The sequence below is a fragment of the Leptonotus elevatus genome, unplaced genomic scaffold (assembly GCF_054856555.1).
Source record: "Leptonotus elevatus isolate MCC_2025b unplaced genomic scaffold, RoL_Lele_1.0 HiC_scaffold_23, whole genome shotgun sequence".
In the NCBI taxonomy this organism is placed as follows: domain Eukaryota; kingdom Metazoa; phylum Chordata; class Actinopteri; order Syngnathiformes; family Syngnathidae; genus Leptonotus; species Leptonotus elevatus.
The window spans coordinates 82,501-97,444 of record NW_028233620.1 but is presented as its reverse complement, the minus strand read 5'-3'; the positions used below and the strand labels follow the sequence as shown (position 1 = coordinate 97,444).

The 14,944-nt window shown below is 44.0% G+C and overlaps 1 protein-coding gene across 2 annotated transcripts in view; it reads right to left on the bottom strand.

Annotated features, from left to right (window-relative positions):
• Positions 1-2,932: 2,932 nt before the first annotated feature.
• LOC147154885 (all-trans-retinol 13,14-reductase-like) overlaps positions 2,933-14,944 on the bottom strand; it is a 55,932-nt gene continuing 43,920 nt past the window's right edge. For both annotated transcript variants that reach the window (XM_086066731.1, XM_086066732.1), the window contains exons 11-12: positions 3,277-3,436; positions 2,933-3,200 (exon numbers count right to left, since the gene is read on the bottom strand). In XM_086066731.1, the coding sequence (XP_085922857.1) occupies positions 3,052-3,200; positions 3,277-3,436 (309 nt within the window). In that variant the 3' untranslated portion in view covers positions 2,933-3,051. The remainder of the gene's footprint in view (positions 3,201-3,276; positions 3,437-14,944) is intronic.

Sequence of the window (14,944 nt, the reverse complement as noted above, 5' to 3'; positions counted from 1 at the left end):
AATTGTGAATTACTTTATCTCTTATTAGGAATCATAACATTATTTATTCTCTTATTTTTTTCTCTTATTATTGCAGCTATCTTTTTTGTTTTGTTGTTTGTTTTGCCAAGTGGTGTCGTTCTTGCGATGATGAAGTGACGAGTTCTGGTGATGTGCTGTGTTGTCGACATCCTCAAAAACGGAATGTTTATTCAATCATTGACATTAAATCATCAAAGAAAGAAAGCGATTTTCAACACTCGAGATTGGTGAATCATTTGTAAAATAAATAAATAAAAATAAAAAATACACACATGGGGGACGATGAATAGTATTGATCCGAAAAAAAAAATATTGACCAAATTCTGATGTGATGTATTGGCTTAAGGCTAGCGATATACAAGGCCAGTGCTGGTTCTGGCATGGCCACCACCCGAAAAGGCCTAACTTAGAACCCTGCATTAGCTAAAACATTATAGCACGGTGTTGGCCAATTGATTGCAATGTTGAAACTTTTTTTTTTTCTGAGAGGAGTTTTGCCGTAGTAGAAGTGGCTGCGATAAATGAAGCAAAGCAAAGCCACTCTCTTCGGTGAGCGCAAATGAAGCACCCATGTACACTTGGCAGTGAAACACTAGTGAGTAAAGCGAGGCAGAACACTCCCTTTGCTTTTGGTGTGAATGTAGCATTATATTAGGTGGCTCAATGTGTCCATTACCGCGTACCGTACCTTTCAAGTTTTCGTTTCCACCGAGTTTATGCAGTTAGTCAGAATGGGGAGTGTCGACAACATGTTTCTGTAAAATGGGTAAATGTCAGTTTTCCAGCTTTTCCAGGCGTTCCGAAGCCGGACAACAAAAAGGGCCCCTCGCCAGCCAGCAGATCAGACTTCAGAAGGACTGAAAACCACCATCTCTGGGCTGTGAGGGCTTTTCCCATCTTGATGAACTCTATCCCCAGCTGAACCTGCTTTTCATCTCTTCTTCAATGAACCTGCTTGCCGACCCTACAAACCTGGCACACCTCTCCGCGTCTCTGGCCAAACTCAGAGACCAGCTGTAAGTGCAACTTTGTAAACATTAACCAGATTGTACAAACTGGTGCTTCCAACAATTATTAAACAATTAGGTTAACTTTTGGTCCCACGTTTGCCTGATTAGGAAAATTCCATCACCTCATTTAAGCCCGTTCCTCTTTAATTCATTTTTCTTATATTTGATTATTTTATTTTATTTTATTCTTATTTGCTCCTATTTCCTATTACAGTACAGAGTTTTGCTTCTTTTAAGTTCCCAAGTAGATTAGAAATAAATGTGCACAAAATCAAAACCTGATTGCGTACTGTGTGTGTGTTTCAACCATTTATATTCACCTCTAGGCTGGGAAAAGAACTCACAAACTTTTAAGGGGTAGCCACCTTCATTTTAATGACTGATTTTACTGAGGTTATCTGTTATCCTGATAAAATTATCTTAAAACTGATGTTCGTGCTCTGAATGCGAGATCAAGATTAATTTAAATATAAATTTGAGTCTCTTCAATTAATGAATGAATCAATTATTAATTTAATAATTAATTGACCCGATTTACCCTTTTGTTGTTCCAAAAGTTCATGCACCACCATAAGTGAAACATGATCTTCATCTGGCTGCTTTTTCGGAGGCATGGTTAGTTTCAGTATTTGCAGTTGGTTGCTAAAGAAACTAACACCTTTTAACCACAGGATGTGGGGATTCTTGATTTTTAGCTGAATCTGTTTGGCTTGAGGCCTACAAACCAGTGGTGTAGTGGTCCCTGGAGAACTGGGTATACTATATTTTCACCATTTTTTTTTAAAGTAGTCCAGAAAAACATCCTCTTTTAGAAACGGTGACATTTAAGAATTAAAAATCCGTCATTTGTACTTGCTCATAATAATAAAATTATCGTGATCTGTTAAGAACAGTTTTGTAACACAAGCAGCCTAAAATAATGTAAAATGTGAGGCAAAAATATGTTATAAAACAGGGTACAATACTTGAACAATGAACAAAAATAGTGAAAAACAGTCTGGTTAGACTTCAGTATTGTTGAATGCTGAATCTTAAACAATTTGTCTCCATTCTTGTGTTTTAACTTACCCATACTTAAAAATCAAGTACTAGCCTAGTTACTATAAAACTTAACTAGAGCATTAGTTTCTAACTGACATCGCCCAGCGACGGGATCGAACCCACGTCGTGATCAAGTATTCCGTGTACGAGAGTAAATCAGTTCACCTGAGCTGAATTTCTGGATCACCTTTGTGGCTCGGGGGAGCATGTGAAGGATGGTTTTCCTCGACATGACCCGCCCTACTCTGCCTCCGATTGGCTCATCAGTCCTCATGCCAAAGGTTAGCCAATCTAATCAGTGTAGATAGGGGCTACCAGCCAATTAGAGGCTGAGGAGGGTAGGCCATGGCTGAACGGTGCGCATGAGCGGGGATTTAGAAGTGGGTATACTCAATACTGACTGAAAAGAAGTGGGTATACTCAATGCTGACTGAAAAAGAAGTGGTTATACCCGTGTATACCCTGGACTACACCACTGTTACAAACCTTGAAACTGCAGCTTGCTACTACTGGTGCCCAGAGGTGGTTGTCACAGAGTCCCATGATTCAGGCTCCCACGGCTTTTCTCCCTCTGCTTTGCTCTCGCTAGCTTTTGCTAGTCGTTCCCACTAGCTCCTACTAGCCGCTTTTGAGGGCCGCCCCGCTAGATCTTGCTAGCCAGTCCCATCAGCTCATGCTAGCCGCTTCCGCTGGCTCTTGCTCGCTGTTTTGGTTGTCACTCGAGCCTTTGTCAGCGTCGTCACCTCTTTCTTGTGCTATGTGTTAACTTTTTAGACACAACTAGTTCAAACCTATTCAATAAACATTATAAACATATATCCAAACACTTGAACTAAAGCTCTAAAAACATAATTTTTACATCTTGATGGTTTTATTTCAATTCTGATGTTGTGTAATACGAGACAATTACATAGATTGTATCTTGTTACTGGGATAGTCATATTTTGGGGAAACGGGTTTTGAGTAAATCAAATTACTTTCAGGTAAGCTTATGATCTGCCTTTCTTTTTTTTAGGCGGTTCTTAAGAGCTAGGAGGTCAATATAGAGGATCTGATTTAGGACAGCCGAGGCACAGAGTAGTCCACCATGCAAAGCTCCTGCCATGCCATTACAGAACACATCCTGACCTGCAAACAGACACACAGTTAGATACTGTACATTTTAAGTACAGTCTTGTATCAAGTGGGCCTTTGCTATGACTACCTGTTAAGTATAGACCACTGATTGGTGTTTGTGGTCTGGTCCTTGCAACCGTGTCTGGGGTGAAACGCTCCAAATTGTGTTCAGCACCATACATCTCACCTCTTGGTGCACCCAAATAATGGACATTAGTGAGAGGGGTGGCAGCATCAATCATAACCACCTGAAGACAAAACTACAATTAAAATGTTGCTAAAAAGATATGTATCATTCAAGGCAGGTTAGTATGACAGGAAAAACAAATAAAACAAATATAATGCAATCTAAAACAATCGCACCATGAGTACCCGCTGCCCAGGCTTTATTATTTGTCTGCTCAAATTAAACTGTATCTAAATATTCTGAAAATTATTTATGGATCCTTTGTCCGAGGTGCAATTTGCTGTCAAACCCCGCAAGGCCCATCTCTTAAACCTCACAGCATGTGTGGCAGTTGTTCAGTAACCAGAAGGTCGGCTGTTCGATCCCCGCTCTCCCCAAGTCATATGTTGTTGTGTTCTTGGGCAAGGCACTTCACAGACATTGTATGGAAGGTGCAAATGTTTGGTGGTGGTCGGAAGGCCGTAGTTGCAACCTCGCTTCTGTCAGCCTGCCCCAGAGCTGCTCTGTCTACTTAAGTAGCTTATCGCCACCACATTGTGAATGTGTGAGTGCATGAATAATGTATCCATTGTGAAGCGTCTTTGAGTTTCTTGAAAGAAAAGCGCTATTAAAAATCTGATGTATTATAATTATGTGTCGCTGGAACGAATTCTGGGTCACATATCCACCATCTCAAGATCTTAACAGCCTCCCTAAGGTGCTCCCTAGTTTTATTGAAAAAGAGATCCAATACCCAATTCAATCAAAGTATTTGTCAAATCTATATTGCCAATTGCAGCTTGAATAGGAAATTCCTCTGTTATTGAGCTTTCCAATTCCTTCCACTTTGCACAATAGTCTGGGTTACACCAACAAATTTATTGTCTTATTTGAGCAGCCAGGTAATAGTCCTTCAAGTTATTTTTGTAACCCATCTAACTCCTCTCGACCACTCTTCCTTAAGTAAGCACCATAACCTATAATTTTTGCCTTTGAGTACTGCCTTACATGTGTCTTACAATATCGGAGGAGAAATCTCACCATTATCATTGTGCTCCAAATATTCAACAATGTCCTTCTTAATTTGTTCCTTCACTTGATTCAGTTTATTAATGTCCATGACACCAATATCACAATCCACAACTCTATTTAAATCTTTGCCAAAAGCAAGACAGTAATCAATCCTTGAATAAGCCCTGTGTGTGTTAAAATAGTAAATATAATCCTTCGCGAAGGATTCATTTCCCTCCAAATTCATCCTCCAGATTAATTTCCCTCCAAATATCTATTATTCTTTTTTTTTCTTTCTTTTTTTTTTCTTTTTTTTAGAGCTCAGTATTGTTCATTCGGAAATGTCATCATCATTGCTCTTTTTTTTTTTTTTTTTTTTTTAATATATATATATATTTATTTATTTTTTTTGTGTGTGTGGGTGAGTATGTGTATGTGCGTGCGTGCGTGCGTGCGTGCGTGCGTGTATTTGTTAGCTCACCAGAAAACCTATTAGAAAAAATCTCATACCGTTCACCTAAACCGAACACCAGGAAACCCGAGGGGACCGAAGAAAACCAAGGAAGGTGAAATCCAGCACCGATCAGACACCCCCCACCAGAACTCCTCCCCAGCCCAAGAAACATCCAGACCCCAACAAATCCAAAAAACATAAAATCAGGGAGGCCTCAAGAGACCAAAGGAGAGACCGAGAAAAGGAAGGAAGGACAGACGAAGCCGCGTGAGATCCGCAGACACCAGCCTCCACCGATTCAATAACCTGAGGAGGAAACAGATTGTGTCTGAGTTTCGGTAGATGCTGGTGTGGTGGATCTGGCATGCATGAAAATCTCCACCAAAGAGGGGAGCCGTCGACCCCCGCCGGAACAGAGCAAGCGCAACACCTCAGGGCCCCCCAGGCCGCGGCAGCGCCAAAGGACGACCCCCGGGCCCCGCCAGGGCCACCGGCCGGAGAGCAAACCCAGGAGCAGGAGCGCCCCCCGCCCCAACACGGCCCGCGCCCCCGGCCCAACGCAGCAGGACGGGGCACTGCAGGCCCACCAGGCACCCCACCGGCCCCCAACCCCCGCCCCCCCCCACGACCCCCCGCCCCCCATCCACCCCCGCCACCCACCCCAACCCAGCCCCAGCCGCCCCCACGCCCCCAATCCCCCAGACACCCCCCACCCCCAGCACCCCCCCACCACCGCCCCCCCCCCCCAACAAAGCCGCCCCCCCCGACCCCACCCCGACCAACCGGCAGCCCCCCAACCCCCGACCCCCAGCCCCCGGGGACCACCCGCACCCAGGCACCGGCGCCGAAGAGGGGCCGGACAGCGGAGCGGAGAGGGCAGCCGCGCCCACCCCACCCCCCGCCGTGTGGAAGGACGGAACACCGGGGGCAGAAGGGGGAGATGGGGGCACCGGAGGGCGGCCGACACCCCCGAACCCCAGGCCCAGCGGGGGAAGGCCCCGGTCGTCACCCCAGCGTTCTTTGTGAAAATTAACCGCTGTTACTGAGTCCGCCAGCTCGCGGACTGGCGAACTCTACCCCTAAACCGTGAATGTGACCCCACCCAGTGTATATACAAGTGTGTGTGTGTGGTGCATTAAAATTAGGAGCAGGTGAACCGGAGCCGATGGAAATGATATTCCCACGCTCCGATCCACCCGCCACCCAAGCATGTTGCTGAGTGTATGTGGTGCATTAAAAAAAATAGATAGGGCGGGGGGGGCGACACGGACAGGGGACCGCAGCACTGCTCTATACTGCGGCCCCCAACCGATGGCACCCCCACAAGCCCCCCCCCCCCACCCACAAGTTGTGTGGTGTATTAAAATTGGAGGGGAGTTGTAGGGTGAAGACGGTGTTTCCACCCTACCCCACCCCCCAAAGTGTGTTATGTGCCCTATATGTCTATAAAAGTGTCTAATATCTATTATTCTAATACCTTTCATTGAAGTATTTGTTTATCGGCCTAGGTTGGGATATATCACCCTTAGAAGCATCCATTTTTGGATTCAATCTTATATTTAGATCACCCCCACATATAAGAATCCCCTGTGTCTCAGATATGATCAAATCAAACACCTGTTTATAAAAAGTCCATTCAGAATTTGGGGGAGCATAAACATTCAATAATGTAATCAATGAGTCACCCAACTTCCCCCTTACTAAAATATACCTTCCCTCAGTATCTTTCTTTATAAACAATGGAATAAAGCTAATTTTGCTTAGTATCAATATTGAAACCCCACGTCTGTGTCTTGCCTTATATGATTATCAGTATTGGTCTTTGAAACCCAATCGTTTAAATTTTTCATGCTCTGTCTCTGTTAAATGTGTTTCCTGCAACAACAAAAAAAGGCAACTCAATTTTGTCTCGCTTCAATTTAGTCAATATCTTGGTTCTCTTTATTGGGTTAATAAGACCGTTTACATTGTAGGTTGCTATTTTAGTCACCTGCAAACTTAATTCCAAAATGAATATAACAAATCAAACCATTGGTAACACCCCACGGGCTGCACTGAACTGCAGCAACCATTGCTCCTAACGGACTAAAAAACATAAACATAAACAACACTTTTGATGTTGAAGCCCTTTGCACCCACATCCCACATGAAGGTGGTTTGGATGCTATGGATTTTTACTTGGAACCTACGAAGGATGTCCTCACTGCTCATTTTATTGACGAAATTTATTCTGAAGTCCACCTATTTCATGTTAAACAAAAAAATGTTTTGGACAGATTCAAGGCACAAGTATTTGCTCCCAACTATGCTAAATTATATATGGGATTGTGGGAAGAAAAACATATATTTAACAGAGGTGGGCATTCCGTCAACATTAAGAGAAGATCCCTCAATCTGTCAATGACAAACACCCACTTTGTTGACGATTGATTGGAAACTTAACTCACTTGACAAACTAAGCATTGACGGAAGGGGGTTTGCGTCCGTCAATGTAATCGTCAATCTGGCAATAAATTCCTCAATCCATCAATCACAGACTTGATGAGAAATGGAAGTGGGTAACGATGGCCACCTCTGCAAAGTCTCTCAAGCAGTATTGACAATAACAACATTAAAGGATAATGGTAATGTAATTGTGTTACGCAATAGCACCACCTGCATTGTGTAACATTGGGACATCATAGCAAGTGTGAAAAGAGTAACTGTTAATTTAAATAAATAATCAGACTGTCAAAGTCACAATCACAGTAACAGTTACTTTAAAGAAATACTCAGACTGTCAACGTCATTGCCTTCGCATCATGACAAGTATGTAACATGGCTGGAGGTCATTGTTTGTTGTGCGCTCCACAGTCATGGTTTCATTAAATGAAATGCATAAAGTGAAATATGTGTACTCAATCTTGCTCAGCACATTCATGGTGCAGACATAAACAAACTTAAAGTAAAAAGCAGTGATTAAAATGGTATTAGTATTAAGTATTAAGAGATTTTTCTGTCATTTTGCTTTTTATACAAATTGATGTTGGTAATAATCGTTCTAATTGGCTGTTAGACGGGAAATGCAAATCAGTTGTTACTTTTGTTCCCCCTCCAGTAATCTACTACAGAGGCTAGGCATATATTGTTGTTATCTTAATGCGCAACTTTATCTTTCTCCGAACAAACATACAGTTTACTGACTGTGTGGATTTTTCTTTTATGGAACCATGACTGCATGGCGTGGGAAACAATGACTTCCAAGTTAGGAGAGTAGATGAAGCAACAGCAGGTGTGCCCGACTCACGTGCCTGTCTCACGTGCAAAAACATCCACCTATTCCCATCTGGCTGACTGAGGCTTGAGTGTTTGTAATTTTGGATGCTCTATAATGTGGTTTTAAAAAATAACTTTACGTCATAAGATGGCGCATCATTAAATCTGCAAATTTTGTTAGAAAAAAAATTGTTTAAACCATTTTGAAAAATCCATGTGAGCGGAGTCAAACAAACGTTTAAGTCCACCCGACGTTGAGGCACGCCTCGAACTGATCTTCCCCCAGCATTTGTGAGCTAACAGCCACTCGGTGATCTCCATTTTACACACTGCAATTGGTGACACATCAATTGAAACCATGTCTATAAAGCACAATGACTCTTACTTCTTCACAATTATAAAACCTGCATTTTATGTAGATATGTTCCTGTTGTATTTTTAATACCTTTGGAATTTTATTTCATGAAACCATGACGGTAATCGGTCTCACAATGGCTTTGGAAGCGTGCTGTGCTGTGTGCTATTTCTACAATTATGTGTCAGTAATGCCTAAATGCATCGATTTCTATGCCAACCTGACATTAAATATAGTCAATCAACGATGGATGTCATGGCAGATGCCCAATACGCTGAGGGAATGACGAATGACTGATTGACGATTACAATGCCGTTCAGCTTGAAATATTGACGATGACGGAAGGGTGTCCTGTCTGTTGACGTATGTCTAATGACGGATGCTCAAAATTAATTGACGCGCCCACCTCTGATATTTAATGATAATCCATTCTGTGGTAGTATTTTTATTTTTTCACAGATTTATTGATGCTATATTGATGGGATTTACAGGCACTAAAGATGACTTTAAGGCATTTAAGGATTACATTAATGCTACATATCCTAATTTGAAATTCACTATGGAATATAGTCAAAAAGAGATCCACTTCTTAGATTTGCTTATTTCTGTGACAATAGAAAGTTAGACACATTTATCGCAAAAATATTGATAGAAACACTGTTTTACATGCAACCAGTTTTCATCCCGATCAACTCATCAATAACATTCCTTATGGGCAGTTCATGGTTGAGAGGAATATGTAGTAATGATGAGGATTACCAAATTAAGGCTTAAGAAACGGCTGAACGGTTTCAACAGAGGGGCTATGATGGATGTGTAATTAATTGAGAGGGCAATTGAGAAGGCTAATAAAAGGGAGAGGGAATAATTACTAACCCCCCCACACATTCTCACCATGAAAATGTAAATAGAATCACTTGTGCTTCTGAATATTCTACAGCTTCAAAGGAAGTTAAACCAATTAATAAACATTGGAACATGCTAAAAATGTGATCCTAGTTTAACCATCTATCAGTATCCAGACAACGATTTTGTTTTAAAAGAGGCAGAAATGTGAGAGATACTGTTGTTAGTTCTATGTACATTGACCTTTTACAAACTAGTTGGCTTTCTCAGCAAGTTCATGGGAACTACAGACAGATATGGGAAAAGTACTGGCATTCTCTACCTGTTTAAAAGTACATTTACTTGTGTAAAAAACTAAGTTGGTAAAAGTAAAAGTACTCACTCAAATAACTACTCAAGTAAAAGTACAAAAGTCCAGGCTTTGAAATGTACTTGATGAGTAAAAGTAGGTAAAATTATTTTTACCATATGTTCCTCCTATGTCAAATTGAAAGATATTAGCTAATGGAGCAAAAATGGGGATACATCGGTCAATTGACTCTCTGACTTGCTATCAAATTCAAATTATCCTCTGTAGTGGCGGCGTGCATTACCCTCATATTTACGGGTTGCTCTAATCTAGCCAATTGCATGTCATGTTATCGCGTGTCGTAGAGCCAATCACAAGCTGGGATGTAGGAGGCCATGTGTAATGCTTCATATGATTGGCGGACCGTCAATGTCACTTACATTGATGCTGTTTTTTCTATACAGATACTCATGTTAAAATGTAACAGATAAAAGTAAAAAGTAGTTAAAAAATAATGACTCAGGAAAGTACAAAGTACAAAGTACTGAAAAAACTACAAAAGTAAATAAAAAAAGTATTTGTACTTTATTACTTCCCATCTCTGACTACAGATGTGGAAAATGTGCACTTTGTGCCAACACAATTAAAAACTTTTAATCATCCAAATTCCGATAATAAATGCAGGACAAAATAATGTATTAATTGTCTGCCTACAGATGTAATCTACGTATTTATTTGCCCATATGGCATGATGTATGTTGGCCAAACAAAGCGTAATCTAATTTTGCATATTGCTAAACATAAAGCAGCCATTACAAATAATAATCTTGGTTATGCTATTGCTAGACACTATAAAGATAAAAATCATGGTTCTGCAGCTTCCCTTAGATTTATTGCCATTGAAAAAGTAGTGTGTAATCCAGGAGGTGATGACAGCATCAAACAGCTTCTGAGAAGATAAACATTTTGGATTCATTAACTATACACTGTTGAACCACTTGGAATCAATGATTCACAAGTTTTGAGTTGTTTTCTATAATGTTTTTAATAGTTAATAAGTCACTTTATGATTATTTGTTTTTGTATCTTGCTTCGAGAGAGAGAGCGAGGGAGGGGAAAGTCATGATAATTTAAGCACACCTGAAAATGATTGTCAGATTTGAGGTGAACCTGATAACGCTGGACGCGAAACGCGTTGTTCGCTCTAAAACTTGGACTAAATAAAGTCCTAGTCAGTGTGCAAGGGATTGTTTTTTCCTGTTTTACTATAAAAATTAAAGGTGGCACAAATTAGCGTAATGGCATACCAGCATAATTTTAAATTCAACGGAGAAATCAATAAATGTGCAAATTCAACTAATACTTTTAGATACAGACGGAATCTGAAGAGACCATTGGTCACCCGTCGAGTGTGTGAAACCCTAGCTTCAATGTGATGGGCTATTATCGTATATAGGTCTATAACACCACAAATCACATCATTATCAACTCAAATAAAATTTTCAATAACGTAATAACTGTCACACCGCAGGTTGTCTTGTCTAGGCTTTTACTGTCTTGTGATTTTCTGTTTTATTTTGAAAATTCTAACTCTCCTTTCGTTTCAGGTCACTTGCTCTTCCTCATCTGGTGTCAGTGTCAACCCTGATTTCTGATTGTGTACACTTGTTTCCCATTACCCTCATGTGTTAAATAGTCTGCGTCTCCCCTGTGTGGAGCCAAAGTGTTTTCGTCAGGATCACTCTAGCCCAGTCACAGTCTTCAGCCTTGTTGTCCTGTCTTCTATGTGAACTTTTGTTTGTAACTTTTCATTGCCAAAGTATAGTTTTAGTTTAGGGGTGAACTTTTGTTTGTTTGTAGATTAGATATCCTCCCTTTTGGAGCGCCCTTAGTTTCACATTTTATAGCCTGTTTTTTCCCTCAAAATGAGGTGTTTTATGTTTGATAAATATCTGCCTTGGTGGCCAACTTTTTCCTCGCGCCTGAGTCCTAAATCCACCTCAGCGTGTCAGTACACTTTGGCCAGTATGAACCCAGCAGAGAGGGAGCAAATGGTCGCAGCGCTGCGGGCTCAGGAAACCCGTCTCTCCCAGCAAGAGGAATTTCAGACAGCCATGGCAGCGCAAATGGGTCAGCTCTCAGCACTGGTATGGGACCTGCTGGACCACCTGAGTCCCACCACTACCCCTCCTTTCAAGCCAGAGACCCAAGCAGCCACGCCCGTGTCGTATACCGGGTCGGGAATCAGGCTAGCCTCCCCTGAGGGATTCTCGGGGGAGCCTGGACAATGCAAGGCATTTCTGACTAACTGACATCCATTTTGAGCACTCTCCCCCGGCCTTTCCCTCAGATCGATCCTGGGCGGCTTTTATGATTTCCCACCTGACTGGCAGAGTGGGCACACAATTTCCCGGACTTCACGGACTTCCGAGCTGCTCTTCAGAGAGTCTTTGATCCAGCCTGTTCGGACCGGGAAAAGGTCCGAGAGCTAAGCAGCCTAAAACAAGGCAAAGACTCCGTGAGTGACTATGCCATCCACTTGCGCACTCTCGCGGCAGAGTGTGTGGAACTCCACAGCGCTCTATCACGTCTTCTTCAAGGGCCTGGCGATGTCCATCCAAGAGCTACTCGTTCCAGTTGATCTGCCAAATATGAGCATTGTACCTTCTTGTTATCATCACATCGGGGAAGTCTTCAACAAGACCAAAGCCATGTCGCTCCCACCACTTCGTGTCTACAACTGTGCCATAGAGTTGATTCTGGGTTTCACCATTCCCATGGGCCGCCTGAATTCAGTATCAGGACCAGAAAAGGCGGCCATGAAGGAATACATCGACACTTCCCTGAAGGCAGGACTAATTCGTCCTTCATCGTCATCAGCGGGAGCGGGTTTCTTTTTTGTGGGGAAAAAAGATGGTTCCTTTTTTATTTTTTTATTTTTTATAAAGAGCTCAGTATTGTTCATTCGGAAATGTCATCATCATTGCTCTTTATTTTAATTTTTTATTTTTTATATATATATATTTTATATATATATATATATATATATATATATATATATTTTTTTTTTTGTATGTGGGTGAGTATGTGTATGTGCGTGCGTGCGTGTGTGCGTGCGTGTATTTGTTAGCTCACCAAAAACCTATTAGAAAAAATCCCATACCGTTCACCTAAACCGAACACCGCCGTCAGGAGACCCGAGGGGACCAAAGAAAACCAAGGAAGGTGAAATCCAGCACCGACCAGACACCACCCACCGGGCCACCCACCAGAATTCTTCCCCAACCCAAGAAACATCTAAATTCCAACAAATCCAAAAAAAAAATAAAAAATCAGGGAGACCTCAAGAGACCGAAGGAGAGACTGAGGAAAGGAAGGAAGGACAGACGAAGCCGAGTGAGATCCACAGACACCAGCCTCCACCGATTCAATGACCTGAGGAGAAAGCAGATTGTGTCTGAGTTTCGATAGATGCTGGTGTGGTGGATCTGGCATGCATGAAAATCTCCCCCATCGAACCCTGCCAGGACAGAGCAAGCGCAACACCTTAGGGCCCCCCAGGCCGCGGCAGCGCCAAAGGACGACCTCCGGGCCCCGCCAGGGCCACCGGCCGGAGAGCAAACCCAGGAGCAGGAGCGCCCCCCACCCCAACACGGCCCGCGCCCCCGACCCAACGCAGCAGGACGGGGCACTGCAGGCCCGCCAGGCACCTCACCGGCCCCCAACCGCCGCACCCCTCACGACCCCCCCGCCCCCCATCCACCCCAACCCAGCCCCAGCCGCCCCCAGGTCCCCAATCCCCCAGACACCCCCCACCCCGCAACCCCCCCCCCCCTCAACAAAGCCGCCCCCACCCCCGACCCCACCCCGACCAACCGGCAGCCCCCCAACCCCCGACCCCCAGCCCCCGGGGACCCCCCGCACCCAGGCACCGGCGCCGAAGAGGGGCCGGACAGCGGAGCGGAGAAGGCAGCCGCGCCCACCCCACCCCCCGCCGCGTGGAGGGACGGAACACCGGGGGCAGAAGGGGAGATGGGGGCACCGGAGGACGGCCGACACCCCTGAACCCCAGGCCCAGCGGGGGAAGGCCCCGGTCGTCACCCCAGCGTTCTTTGTGAAAGTTAACCCCTGTTACTGAGTCCGCCAGCTCGCCGACTGGCGAACTCTACCCCTAAACCGTGAATGTGACCCCACCCAGTGTATATACAAGTGTGTGTGTGTGGGGGGGGGGGGGGGTGCATTAAAATTAGGAGCAGGTGAACCGGAGCCGAGGGAAATGATATTCCCACGTTCCGATCCGCCCGCCTCCCAAGCATGTTACTGAGTGTATGTGGTGCATTAAAAAAAACAGATAGGGGGGGGGGGGGGGTCGGGGACACGGACAGGGGACCGCAGCACTGCTCTATACCGCGGTCCTCAACCGATGGCACCCCTACAAGCACCCCCCCCCCCCCCAGTTGTGTGGTGCATTAAAATTGGAGGGGAGTTGTAGGGTGAAGACGGTGTTTCATTTGTTCTGATAATTGCTTATTTTCATACACTTCTATTACTATTTTAACGTTTGTGCTGCTGGAAAATGAAAATAGAGACATCAAGAGACTATTTTTGTAGAAATCTCAAAATCGACAGTTTTATCCAAACTATCTATTTTTGTCTTAACTACATTACATGGATACACCCAGGCGGAGTATCAGCGTGGTCCCCGGGTGGGAAGCAAACCACCGCACCACCGGGACCAAGGGCAAGCGACAGAGACAGCTCGCCACCCAGTTCCCGTAACCAGCTCTTTTAAATAGCTAAAAATAGTAAATTCAACCGTTGTCCTGCCGTCTTCATGACATCATCTCGGTGGGACATACCCGGAACACCTCACCAGACCAGAGTCGTCCAGAAGGGAACCTGCTCAGATGCCTGAGCCACCTCATTTGGTTCCTCTCAATGTGAAGGAACAGGGGCTCCACCCCTGAATGACCTAGCTTCCGGATTTTCCCTTATTGGTGCTATTTCAAAGGGACACACTAAGGAGGAAACTAATCCCGGCGCTTGCATCCGGGCTGGAACTTCTTTTGATCATGACTCACAGCTTGTGATCCCTACGTAGTTCTGACAAACCCTCTGGCCCCCTTTCTTAAAAAGGGAGTTTGGCAGACTGGCAGACCGGGGTCTGCCAATCTAGAGGCACTATCCCCAATGTCCATGTGATGCTGTAGAGGCGTGTCAACCAGGACAGCCCCACAACATACAGACCTTTTAGGAACTCTGAGCGGATCTCACCCACTGCCAGGGCTTTGGAGGAGCATTTTAACCACCTCATGACTTCAACCCCATTCATAGGAGAGACAAAAGACATCCCTCACTCTGCGGTCCATCAAGGGGTCAA